At 35.3% G+C, this 13,837-nt stretch overlaps 1 protein-coding gene across 9 annotated transcripts in view; it reads left to right on the top strand.

Moving 5' to 3' along the window:
- NBEA (neurobeachin) overlaps window positions 1–13,837 on the top strand; it is a 388,857-nt gene that overhangs the window by 299,048 nt on the left and 75,972 nt on the right. For all 9 annotated transcript variants that reach the window (XM_017731325.1, XM_017731319.1, XM_017731324.1 and 6 more), the window contains one exon: window positions 5,407–5,519. In XM_017731325.1, the coding sequence (XP_017586814.1) occupies window positions 5,407–5,519 (113 nt within the window). The remainder of the gene's footprint in view (window positions 1–5,406; window positions 5,520–13,837) is intronic.

The following is a 13,837-nucleotide window of genomic DNA, read 5'->3' as shown; positions in this document are numbered from 1 at the left end:
GCAGCCACCTGTCCCAGCGCCGGAAACGAGAGAGAGCTTGGAGGGGGAGTTTGCCTATTCTTAAATGTGGATCACAGAGGTGATCACAACTTTAAGTGGCTTAGAGAATTGTCCATATTCAAACTGGCCAGCTGATAGGTTCTATCAGTTCCCAGAGGAAACTGTAAGCACCCCTTAGCAAGGACGTCCCTTCTGGGACTAGGCTTGCTAACCTATGACACTTAGTCAGAAACATGGAGGTTTAACACTTAAGAATTGTGGATTTTTTGCTGGTAAGTAGGTGATAAGTAAGGTCGCTTCACTGTTTTTTCTTCTCATCCAAATAGAGGCCCACTAACAAAGTGGTTTAGTACATCTTTTGCCCATTCTTTGTTGCTTCCTTTTATTTCTTACAATGGTGCTTTATTAGTCTGTAGCCCTCTACAAAAGACTAAGAAAGCACTCATGTTTTCTTGTGATCCTTCTCTGAAATTACACAAGAAGCTGTAGCCTCGGAAGAGAGAAGTTCAGAAGTGAGGGTTCTGTCACCAGCTTACTTCTCTCATTGTGATATCATGCAGCTGGGTCCTTTCCCACCTTTGCCTGTTTGTTAATACTGTTAATTATGCAGACTGGTTGGTCTCTGTATAACAGAACCACTGAAATAAATACATGAATCTCTTCTTAAATCTCTCCCTGGTTTGCTGGTATATCTGTCCTGAGAAGTATGGCCCCTGGCTGTTCTATATGTTCTTAATATTTGAAGTATCCTCTTGGAAAAAATCCATTGTTCTGTGATGTTTTCTTTGATTCTTGCATCATCCTATTACCCCTCTGAAACATTGCCATGCTTCATTTTTCGTTTAACTCTTTCTGCTGTGATCTGTGCTCATGACTTAATAACTGTCTGCTTCAGCTCTCAAAGATCTCTCTTTCTAGATAATTTCCTATCCAAGTATATGTGATTTCTGGCACTTGAGTTGTCCTGATGTCTCATTGCAATTTCAGTTAAAATCTCTCTCCATCTTCAAACTCTCTAAAGTCTTGTTTCAACCTGTTTCTCTGGCCCTCTAGTCAGCTATTTTCTCACCTCCCTATTCTGTTTCCAAGCTCTTCACCTCTTTCTTGCCCTCTTTCCTGGCTTGAGCATATTTCATCATGTTTACAACTCTGGGCTTTTCTCCCAAAGGTAAACACTGCACTCTGCTACTTATCAATCAGTCTCACTGTTATACTCTCCATGCCCCTGGTTTTTGTCCTGGTTGTGTAGACATAAGCATTCCTGGTCACCTTCCCCCTCCTCCTTCTACCTACTTCATTCTCAGAGATCCTTTTGTTTTGAAGGCTTGGAAACTGCAATGATTATACTAATTGTCCTTTCTGCACAGGACCAGCATATATGTCAACTGAACCCTCTGGGTGATATAGGAAACAAGTAATTTTTACTAGTCTCATTTAAGAGATTATTAAAAAGAATACTTAAAAGTAATCCCACTACAGCAAAAGGTATCAAGAGGAGTGGGAACAAGAAGTTGTTTTTTAATATCATTGTGGTGCTCACTGTTTTAGCCAGAAGTCTAGATTTCAAATCTATTTCTCAGTATTTAACTGATTTCTGCTGTTTGATTTCAAATTGCGGTATATTAAATGTGTGCTTGCATTTGTATTTATTGGAATTTTAATTCTTTTAAATCCTACATGCCACTGCTTTTAAAAGAAATGGAATATAATTGCATCCATATTTTTTTTGCGTAATTTCTTGTAGTGGAAAGGAATTATTTTTAAAGGTTTGTGGAAAAAAATGACATCTTCAGTTAGGTAATAAATTCAGATGAACTTCTTCCCCCTCACCATTTTTTTTGGCCTGTTTAGCATTTTCCACTTTTTTACTCTGTGATGTACAAGCCCTCACTGGTTAATTATGTATATATTTAGCTACTGCATGTGTTGGGCTTATTATTGTCATCTAATTAGATGTAACTCGAACTACTTACTTCTAGAAAAATCATTAAAAATTCTTTCCTAATGACCTAGAGATGACAAAATGTCTGTAAAGTGTGAAGAAGCAGACAAGCACAGGAACATCGCTCTTAAAGAGTGTTAATCCAGATGCTGCAATCATCTAATTAAACAATATTTTGCTGTCATTAACATTTTCACCAAGGAATTGCAGTTATAATTTCTTTGTCAGCTGTCTCTAGCTCACTTTACCTTAGAAACTAAAGTGCCATATAAAAACATTAAATTGGATGGTTTAATTAAAAAGTTTTTTTTTAATGAAGAAACATATCCAGTATTTCTGAGATCTCATTTACTATGCCTCATTTTTATTGTTCAAGTAGATTAGTGTCACAGGGCTTGCGATATTTAATATTCAGCCATTAATATTAATCTCTGTAATCCTACTTGAGGGGAAATCTGAAGCTTCTGAAAAGGTATAGGGACTACCAATAGCCATACAGGTTAATGTTTTATATTTATTTAGCTAAAGAAAGGACCAAATAATTCTTGCTGGAAGCACAAGACAATTGATGAGATAGCTAAGTATATTCATCTGCTGACTTTACTCTGAAAATAATCAATTTTGAAGCCAGAACCGATCAAGACAGCATTTCTAATAAAGTGAAGCCACTAATATTTATGCATGTTTAGAATTAGGGATTTGTAATCCCATTATAGGCCTAGATCGCTGTCCTCTGCTCAGATAAGTATAGATGTGTGGTCTTACCTCATAGGTTTGGTCTCCTTTCACAATTTAAATTAGATTCATCTTATCGAGTCAGTTTTATTTGTTGATATTAAGGGGAAAATTGTTTAATTGAGAAAAATAAATCGTTATCTTTTTTATTAAACAAATTAAGAGTTATTCTTAGTAGTTAATATCTTCATAAATAAAATGTATTTTATAAAAATTCAAGTAGGAGAGAACATAATATTTTATTTTTTTCACAAGGCTATGCTTATATTTACCAAATACATAATCACGAAGGCTTCATTGTTTGCAATGTATTTTACCTAAGCTGAGAGAGAAGCTGCTTCAAATTATTTCTCCTTGTGGGGTAAAAAACTGCATGGAGGAGTTACTGCAGTGTTCTGACATGGAGCTAATGTAAAAGGTAATTTCTGCCTGTGTTTATGCTATAAGTAACCTCTCAGCAAAAGAGAACTCCTACACCAGCTAGGCTCAGGATTGCTTTTTTCTTGCCCTATTTACACATTTATGACTTTCTTATATGGAATGGGAAAAAAAAGTCAAAAACTTGTTGACTGAATATTGAAATTGAATGAAATAAGATTCAAAATTAAATGAAATCACAATATGAAAAAAACTCAGTTTTGAAATCAAAAGTTATTTTGTATAATCCTACATTTCCTTTTAAAATTTTGCAAAAGGATGCTATTTAAATGCTTCTATAAAATGGTTACAGTTGAAGATTTTTATTACTATGAGCTCTTTTCCATACAAATTTTAATTTGAAGAATCTTCATTTTTGCTTATGCTTTGTAACAGACTAGAGTCATCTCAGTCATTCTCTTCCTGGATCTCAAAGTTCTTTTAGTCTGCTCTCTGCATAAAAACAAATGTCTTTCTATTGTGGAAGCTTTTTCACACTCTTCTGTTAATTCAATTAAATATTCTGATGGTGAGAAAAACATTTATTGTATGAAGCTGTAGTTTTATAGAGGCCATGCTTTATAGCACCCTAAATTTGATAATATTAAGAAACTTTACAAGTCATATGTAATTAAACCCTTGCCAAAGAGGAAAATAATATTCTGATTTGATGGATGTGAAAAATGAGGCAGAGTTCTGTTTCTTCAAGAAATATAGAGCCCCTCCCAGAAGTCCAAAATAATTAATATTCTACCAGATAATACCTTTCCTTTTCCTCCACTACAAGGATAAATTTTGGTATGCTTCTTGATTTAGTTGTTTGATACATTCTTGTTCTGTCCAAGAGTCATTTTGCATTCATTCATACATTCATTCATTCATTGTTGATATTGAAGAAGAAGTGGTTTTGTTTTTATGCATCTTTATTTGTGTATGTAGTACACAGTGCTGGCATTGCTTTTTTAACAAAGTTATATTTGCACCCTAATTTTTTTTCATATTCCTGTGAACATCTGTGTGTTCAGAGTGTAAAAATGAGGATGCACAATTATAAAGAATATGCACTTCTCCTGTATTCAGTGAAACTATGTACAAAATGAAAACATTCTTTTTGTTCATCAACTTCTATTGAAAAAATAAGGTGTTTGTAGAGCAGTGAAAGTTTCACATTTCATTAAAGCAGAACTGATTTTTGTGGAGAATTGCAACTGCTACTCAGAACAAGGAAGCCTGTGTTTTCCTGTGCCGGGTTTTGTACCCCAGGAATCTGTCCAGAATCTGGAAGGAAGCAGTTAGTGAGACAGGGCTGTAAATCTGCCGCAGGACTGGGAATTGTTAACCTGGATTATTTCAGTCTGCTAATTATATTATATAAATACACACACACATATATTTATGACCTGATTTTTTTTTTTTTTTTTTTTAAGATTCATATTGCATATTGTGTGGTTCTCACTATATCAATAGGCTGGATGGATATGTACTAAGAAATTTCATTTGTCTTATCACTGAAGTGTTAGATTCTACTAAATATTAGAGAACACAGAAACAACAGACTTTCCCAAACACTTCTCTTTGTGACGAATTCATAATTTTCAGTTCATTGCAGTGCAGATTGTTCTTTTGAAATGGTATCTAAAGGCAGCTTTTGCACATTTGAGCTGCTAGGATGACAGCAGTGTTTCTTTCATGATTGAAGAGAGTGGCCTGGGATAGTCAGCTCTGCCTTTTAGTGGGGACAACTGTTTTTTAATTTTCAAAGTGATTACAAAATAGTGTTGCAGCAAACATGACTTTCACCACTTTGATTCCACAGTTGCCATGGAATCTCACCATTCCTTTAGTGAAGAGGAGCCATAGGGAATGATGGATTAGTATGGACTATCTAGGATAGATCTAGATTTGCAAACCTCATATTTAGCCCCTTGCTGTTTGGAATCTCATTTAATCTTTGCCAGCTATGATTCTTCATAAAGCTGCTAGAAAAGTAATAGTCTAGTTCTTTTAAATTTCTACCTTCATGCTATAGAAATATTTAATGGAAATAAAAAAGGAATTGTTTATTGGCATAGGGTGCATTTTAGTTGATCTTAAAAGATACTGTGCTTTTTATATAATTTCAGTTTGTGTGTTGACTTCTGGTTCAAATTAAGTGCATCTAAATGGCTGCTTTTGTCTGGAAGATTTATACCTGATTCTGTCAAGTGGTGGGGACTGGGAACATGTGATGCAACAAATGTAACCACTAGATTTTTTTCTAGCTGGACAAATGGAGACTATTTCCTAATTCTTAAAACTTTCCTTTTCAATAGGACGAACGTACAATGATCTGAACCAATACCCTGTGTTTCCGTGGGTTTTAACAAACTATGAGTCTGAAGAGTTAGATCTGACCCTTCCAGGCAACTTCAGAGATCTTTCAAAGGTATGCTTCATTTTTTTTAAAAACAGTCAACCAGCCCTTTTAGAGAGAGATTTTGTTTTATATTTATAGTCTGGTTAAGTAAGATCTTTATCTTAAACCCATAAAAGTCTGAAATAGACTTTTCTATTTTAGAGTTAGTTTATACTGAATCTCTACATTATGCTACTTCCATGTCCCTGACTTACCTGGTTCCAAATCTGCAGCTCCTCCATACCTTCTGACTTACGGAACAGGAGCGCATCAGACCACTTGATCTCACTAATTATCCCTCTTAGTTTATAAAAGCTGATCCTTTGTAAATGAAAAGCTTGGACTAACATTTCACTTTATTTTGCAGTGACTAGAATAGTAATATAGTATCAGCATGTCCCTTTGATTTAATAGTTAGTAAAGAGGTATTTTGTATTTTAGATCCTGGAGTATCTGGTCCTTATTGTTACTTGTTGTGGTTTTTTCCTTCCAACCAGATTTGGGCAGTTAGTGCTTTATAATAAAAAAGTTCCTGGTATTTTTTTCTCTAATAGCACCACATTGTCATCAATACCCAGCTCTGGTACTCTGGTTAACAGACTGCAGAGAAGGTCTGTCCTGGCCAAGCATAGTAGAAACATATGGAGGGGCTCTACTTTTGGCCAGCTAAAATAAAGACAAAAAAATGGGCTCGAAATTGAGTGGTGGGAAGTATCATTCCTGGTTGCTATCAACTATGAAAGTATGCACTATCTTGCCAGTGAAGGTGGGTCGTCCTGCCACATCCCCAGTGTGAGGTTTCTGTTGTCTGGTGTGACAGCTTTCTTGAATCCTTACCACAGCTTCTCAGCCAAGAGGGGGAAGTTGCTTGTACAAATTGAGTGAGGCTCAAAACCACAGGAAGCTGTCACTCACTGCCTTAAGGAGTGAGGCTGGAGAGGAGAAAATGACCCCCAAGGCCTGTTCTGCAGTCCTGTGATGCAGCCCCTGCATTCCCTTCTGCTGCTGGTCAGTCATGAGTGTTTCTGGGGTTTCTGTTTTAAGTCTGGATTTCTTTCCTCCTCTCCCTGCAAGCACACATCCTGGGGAGCAGTGGAGACATCCTGCCGTGGATATTTCACACCTCTTTTGTAAGACTTCCAAAATAATTTGAGTAAGACTTGAATTCATAATAGCAGATAGAGACATCTATGTTTACTCTCCCTTTTTTTCCTAGACAAGTAAAAAAAAAACAAATAAGCAAATGAACCCAGAATTTACATTACTTTCACAGTATGCCTCAAAAGGAAATAAATTGTTTGATACTTCCGTTAGGTTATGTAAAACTTCTGACCTTTCACAGTATTGTAGGTATGTTTCACAAATGTGTTTTTCAGTTCTGTAACACCACTGTAATCTGTGCCAAGAACAATAAAAGGTCCACAGACATGACTTAAATAAAGACCTATGATCATTTTACACTGGCTTGTTCCCTAGATGTATAAAAGCATTGCTGGTTTAGAGTTGTTCAGAGAGATAAACCTTTCATTAAGGTGCTTACATTTTTCAAAATCTCTCAAACTCACTTTCTGTGAGTATTAATAGCACTGCATGTGGTGAAGTGCAACAAGATTAGACAGTGTCTCATGAGTCCTTCACTAGGTATTTGGTTCAATCCAAATTTTTATAGCAATCTACTGAAGTATGTAATTGCTACAGGAAGTAGTGTGATAGCTGAATAGACAGGTTTTCTTCATGAGTTAGTAAAGACTCATTATGGAATTAGTGCTTGCATAGCTTATTAATTATCACTGTATTTTTATTAGTGCTCTCCTCAAAAGGAAATGTAAAATCAAGTCCATGGCTCTTTATTTTTCATCAAGAATCCATGCAATGTGCACCTTTTCTTGCCAATTTGAAAACTTAGCAAAGCTATCGGTGGTTTCTTCTGGAACAGCTAGGGTTTTGACCACTGAAAAGCATACACAAAGCTAGTCAAGGAAAATGATCTTTCCTTTCTGGCAATATCTGGGCTGCATTTATCCCATGGATATATGAGAAAACACATGTGAAATCTCTTAAGTCTTGTGGAATACCTCAGGATAAAAGGATTATAATTGTCAATTTTTTTTGTGGTGTTTATTATAATAATATCGGATAGATTTCATTTCATCATGGTTTTGAAAGGAAAAGTAGATTAATGATTTATTTTAAAATGCAGTGGCCGGTTAGTATGGAATACTTTACTTGGGTACTGTTACTTGCGTCCTGTTTCAATTTTTGCATTTTTGGTAAAAATCTTAAAAATTTGAATGTCTCTGAGGTATTGCCTTGTCAATTCTGTTTTCATTTTCAATATTGTCCTGTACCTGTAAGATATCCTTTTTTACTTGTAATGGAGGTGAATCCTGAGTAGCCTGGTGCTTAAAAGCAGGACTTAGTGATTTATTCTTAACATTATTGAATGAGCTATCAAACCTCAGCCAAACCTCTGGGGCAGGCCCACACAGTATCCTTTCCACGAGGAGCAACTTCCTTCTGTCAGATTTTTCCCTGCAATGGAGACATGTTCCTGCAGATTTGATAGCAGATCAGAACCTCCAGCTAAACTGTTGATGGATAAAATCTCCTTTGTCAGTTCCTGACCTTCTGTCTCCCTGCAAATTTTGCCCTTAGTTTCACAAAGCCTCTGTCCTTGTGACGCCTTAGGTTTCACCTCAAGGCATCATTTGATATTTAGCAATTAATAGTCCTCAAACAATCTTCTGAAATTATTTAGAATTCTAACACTATTCATATATGGTAAAAGAGCCCAAAGAAGCCATGAAATTAAAAGAGAAATCACCTACCATGCTTTGTTTTATTGGTTTAAAATAGTTTTTTGTAGTTAAAGGTAGGTGCTAAATCTGGCTTTTAAAAAGTATTTTGTGTATTCTTGCTCAAAGTTCATACAAAACTCTAGTGTCACTTCTGATAATTGACTACACTACTTTTGAAGTTTTTTCAATCTTTGGCTTCTAGGCTTTCTGTATAAAATATGATACACCACTTTTGTGATATCACAACTCCTAAGTGAACATACATATCAAATGCAATTCATACGTTTTTTGGAGATGAAATTAAAGGTGTTTGTCTGGCTTATGATGTCAGTAATGGAGTAATATGTGCCTTTTGCATTTAGTCGAAACTTAAATAGTTACATTTGTGCAAAGCCATCTTGAACATGTAGCTCGTCCTTTTCTTCCATCTTCTATTCCATTTTATTCTGGTTTTATGTAGCACTCCTTACTGTGGTATTTTTACATCCCGATATTACTTGTTCTCCCAGAACAATTATATTTAAATATTAGTGTGAAAATTCCTCTGCCTTTTTTCTTTTAGGTGCTTGGAAATTCTCTTATCAAGGCTTTTTGTTTTTTTCCTTTTACGTATAATTTTAGATTTAAAACTAGGGTTCATGGGCATGGAATGTGCCATGTCCCACTGTTTGTGGGATATATTGGACTTCTCATTTGATTAGACAGTGTAGGTTCAAGTTTTATTCATTACATATACAAGGCTAAAGGTTATATTTATTGTTTGACAGGATCAAAAGCTAATGAAAGAGGCTGTCATGGGTACATAGATTATCTTTTCAGTATCAAACCATCAGGTGATCTGCTTATTTTCTTTGTTGAGATTTGCTTTGGAAGAATACTTAGGATATTAAACATTAGTCCAGGAATCATGTGCACAGCCCTTACTATACACTGATTTTTGGTGAGGTTCAAGACAGTTAAAATGTGGTATGGTTTGTTTGTGTAAAATTGTGTGACTTTTACTCCTAAATTATAGTGAATGCATGGTTTTGACATGCTGCATTGTCCCTGCTCATTAAAGTGTAAACGGGAATCTCTCCTCATTTACTTCCAGTCATACATCCTGTTAAATAAAATGATTTCTTCAGCAGGCAAAGTAATACTAATATTGACATGTGTATGAAACATCACACACCCATTCACTGAGTGGAAAAAATGATGTTTTTTTAATATAGAAGGTGTTTGACTGATGGGTGGTGATAAGCATAACCACTTTTCCTTATTACTGTGCCATTTCAAGAAAAGGAAGTGATAAAGCCCCAAGGCTTTTAAATGTAATAATGCAAATGAACACATCCAAGTGTGAATATTTCAAGGCAACCACACTTAATACTTCCAAAAATGTATATGCTGTGGAATGGAGTTTATGGGCTTATTAAGAGCCCTTTGTTGGAAAAATGGAATCGGTTTCTGTAAAATTAAATTTCTCTCTTTATCACATGCAACTCTTCCATCAGAAGAAAAACTACACACAATTAAATCCACACAATTAAACATGTGTTTTCCATAAATAAAAAGTTTATTTACTGAGTGAAACTCTGGTACTATGAATCTGTGAGTACTCTTACATTTGATATTGTTGTTATCTGTTTTTCATATTAGGATGCTGAAGAAAATCTGTTTAAAAATTCAGATGAAATTGAAATTTATTTTTAAGTTTAAAGTATCATCCTAAGATGTCCTATTTATAGGTTATTTTTCAGTGGGTGTTTTTAATAAAAAAGCAAGCAGTCGGGAAAAGCTCAGTCAGTTTTCAGCAAGAGCCAAATAAAGCTGCGTTCAATATTCCTTTTGTACCCAGCTACAATTTTGTGCAGTGCATTTCCAAAAAAAAAAACCAAAAAACCAACAGATAAGTTAGCTGCTGAATAAATTAGAGTGAAGATAAGCTGAATATTTCAGTGGCTAGATAAATAGGATGCTACATCTAGTTCTGCTCTCATAAGAGAATATAGTTCTAGGAAGATAGCTGGCAAAGTAAACTTTACATGAACTAACAAAACATGTCCAACGGATGTAAACACTAGATGTATTGACAATATGCATTGACTTATTCAAAGGCCAGATATCTAAAGAGATTGGCCAGAAAAAAAAAGAAAGATGCTAATAGTAGTGTGTTTTAATGTTAAAGTAAATACTTACTTTATTTTTAAATGGAGGAAAGAAACATAAATAAACTGAAACAGCAGATTTTAGTACATCAGAAGTGAAGTGGCTGAATAGGCCACATTTTCATACAGTGACTTGTTCTGTTTTTTGGAGTAAAGAATATCTTATAAAACCATTTTGTGGAAGATAATTCTATTTAATATGAGTCCTTACAGAGGGCTTTTTTGCAATAAAATACAAATGGTGTGTTTAGAAAAAGCATTTTATAGAACATTATGAAAAGAACTTTTTCAAAAACATTCAGAACAATTTATTTGACTCAAGTTCAGTTTCTGTATTTGTCTTATGGTTAAGATATGGACTGAGACATAGTATATAGCTTGAGCTTTGCCTTTGTCTTGTATGTGCAAGTCATTTTAATCAGTGCACACAGCAGCACAATCTCAGTCAAATGGAAATAAAATTATTTTCTTCTATTAAGTGAAGTTACTGGGATTGATCCATAAATAAAATTTATCTGCATTTTATAGCCGTGATATTAGATTAAAACTGAGGTAGTTGACTTACTAGTCTGTGAAGGGCATAGTAAAGCTATGAAAAGTGACCAGAACTCCATATATCCTACACATTTCCCAAGAAACGTGAGAGACTATCATTACTGTAGAACTTGTCATCTGGTATGACCTGTGCCTCATCAGAGTAAAACCGGGTTAATTGCTAGTTTGTACAACTGAGATTTAAGGTCTTTACAGAAAATCTGTATCTTCAGTGAAGGATGAACTCTTACCATTACCTTGGATAGCAGCATTTTCCTACATGGACATTAAAATAACACTAAAGAAGCCAGGGGCAGATCTCGCAGAATTTACTCCCCTCCCTGCTATTTTATTTGTGGATTTCTTTTTCTTTCAGAAAGTGCCTGATCTTTGTGTATACAAAAGCTGTTCTATTTGGGGTTAATCAAAAAGTTTTAAATTGCACAACAACAACAACAACAACAACAACAACAACAAAAAAAAAAAGAGAGAGAGAGATTTGAGCACTAACTTAGGTAAGGCTGAAGTAGAAGCTGCAGAGTTGTGTAAGCATGGGCAGCTCCCGGCTCTCCTTCCCAGGCAGTGCTGCATCAAGACAGTTGCACCACTTCTGGGATCCCAGTTGTCACCTCTGCATAAATGGGGCCATGTTTGCACACTGTCCCCTCTACAGGAGCTCAGGGACTTCCAGCTCACCTTCCTATTGCAAGCTATAGACACAGCTAAGCAATCTCCTCATGGACACTGTAAATGCTTGTGGAATGAGAGAAATTAACCCATATCTCCCCAGTCCCAGGCTGTCAGCCAGATCACTAGTTCATCCAATCCAGGATCTGTTCTGAGAAGTTGAGGTGAGACTTTCTAGCTGAAGACAAGCTCTACCTCACTTTTTTCCCATCTTTTTCCTTACTTCCCTTCCCTTCCCTTCCCTTCCCTTCCCTTCCCTTCCCTTCCCTTCCCTTCCCTTCCCTTCCTTCTCTCCTTCCCTCCCTGCCTCCACCCACTCTGGGGAAAGGACCCCAGTAAAGATTCTTCCCAGAGATTTTCCCATGAAAATTGCATTATCATGCAAGAACAGAAAGGAATCTCTGGTATTTCGCTTAAAGACTCCATTTTATTCAGCAGATGTTTTGTGCATTTCAGAATTTTTCTCCAAATGAATCCTAAAGTAATTGAAAGAAAAAAAGTAGATAATGACACTGAAAAGAATATTGATGAGGATGAAGGTAATGCAGAATACAGCTTTTCAGGTTTATTATATAATACAATTAATCATATCTGTTCTGAAGGTTGATTATTTTAGCTACTTGTACAGGCATTTTTACATGAAAATGGGAATGCACGATCTTACATCCTTACATCTTTTACCTTTTAAATTGAAATAACACTTCTCATTGAACAACCTAGAAAACGTGATGATGTGTTTGCATTAGTATTTTATGTGAGTTTAAAAATTATTGTCAAATTCTTGAGAGAAGTAACCTTTTCATTAAATACAGCTATATATGTATTATATTAAAAATGTTATTTAAAGGTATCAATTGAACCATCATTAAAATTTTGCTAGTCAATAAAATAAAATAAAATAAAATAAAATACCTTGTAATTATTTTGAGCATCAGTTATACCTCACAGGCCTTGTTATTGTAGTCAATTTACAGTGAATAATGAAAACACATCGCTTATTTGATGAAATACTTCTAATCAGCATCAGCAATATTTTGAAAGGCCAGGAGTTTTCTGTATTTTCAATCTTGCATTAATCGTCATATTCATTCTCCACTGTGACTTCAAACATATATGTACAATAATATTGTGACAGATGACGTCTCTGTCTTCCATAGCCTCAGAATTCACTGCAGCATAGGATAAGATGCACCTTCATAGTGGAGGGAAGAGATATTCTCAGGGTGTTTCTCCATTACCAAATACAATCTCACCGATTTGTCTGCTATTTTGTGTTCGCTTCTCAGAGGGGGTGAACATTTCATTTTAACAGACTACGGTGTGAATTACTGCTTTAGCTCTTGAAATGTGCAGTTGGGACTGGAATTTTTTCTGCCAGAGAAGTGGATGCACAGTACCTTAATGAGGGTGGTGTCAGCAGGTTCCATCCAGTCCCCAAAGCAACTGAGAACCTGATATCATTTAGCAAAGTGCACATATATCTGCACAGTTTGTCAGTCTAATAGGAAAAGACTGTCTCTTTCAAGGAAGCTGTTAAACAATCATTTTTATATAATGATAACTTAAAGGCTATAACACAGCCAGTGTGTTTCCTGACAATGGCAGGATGTGTAACAAAACCAAGTATAACAAAAATGCAAATATTTATTTTTTGCTATTTCCATTATTTGGGAAATGAGCCTGGAAAGTGTTAGGGAATGGCTCATACTTCTCTTTCAAGAATGTTTTGTGAGGTCTTTCAGTGCAGTCTACACCAGATAACACTGATCCTTTGGGATTACTCAATTTTACACATATGAGAAAACTATTAACATCTCCATGACACAGCAAAGTATTAAACATCCAGAGTGCTTAGTGTGAAGAATACTGAAATCATAATGTTTTAAAATGTAAGTGTTCACCAAAGACTGCTATTTAAAAACAAGCTCTAAATCAGAAAACATCATGTTCTATGTCAGTCTTTTAAGCAGCCATCTCAAAAAACATAGCACTGCTGAAAGAATAAAATACCTGTAGCTTTAAAATTTTTTAATTACATATCTAGTGCAGTGAAACACAGTGATTTGACCTTGTACTGTCATTTCCTTTCTAAATTACTTTGGATTTTAATTCAGTAGAAAAATTGTGCAGTGGTATAAAATGCAAAAATACTGCTAGCATTTTGAAAAGGGTCAAAGTC

This window comes from Corvus brachyrhynchos, unplaced genomic scaffold (genome assembly GCF_000691975.1).
Source record: "Corvus brachyrhynchos isolate BGI_N302 unplaced genomic scaffold, ASM69197v1 scaffold103, whole genome shotgun sequence".
Classification (NCBI taxonomy): Eukaryota; Metazoa; Chordata; class Aves; order Passeriformes; family Corvidae; genus Corvus; species Corvus brachyrhynchos.
Note: the sequence above shows the minus strand (reverse complement) of the source record. Positions and strands in the feature narration are given on the sequence as shown.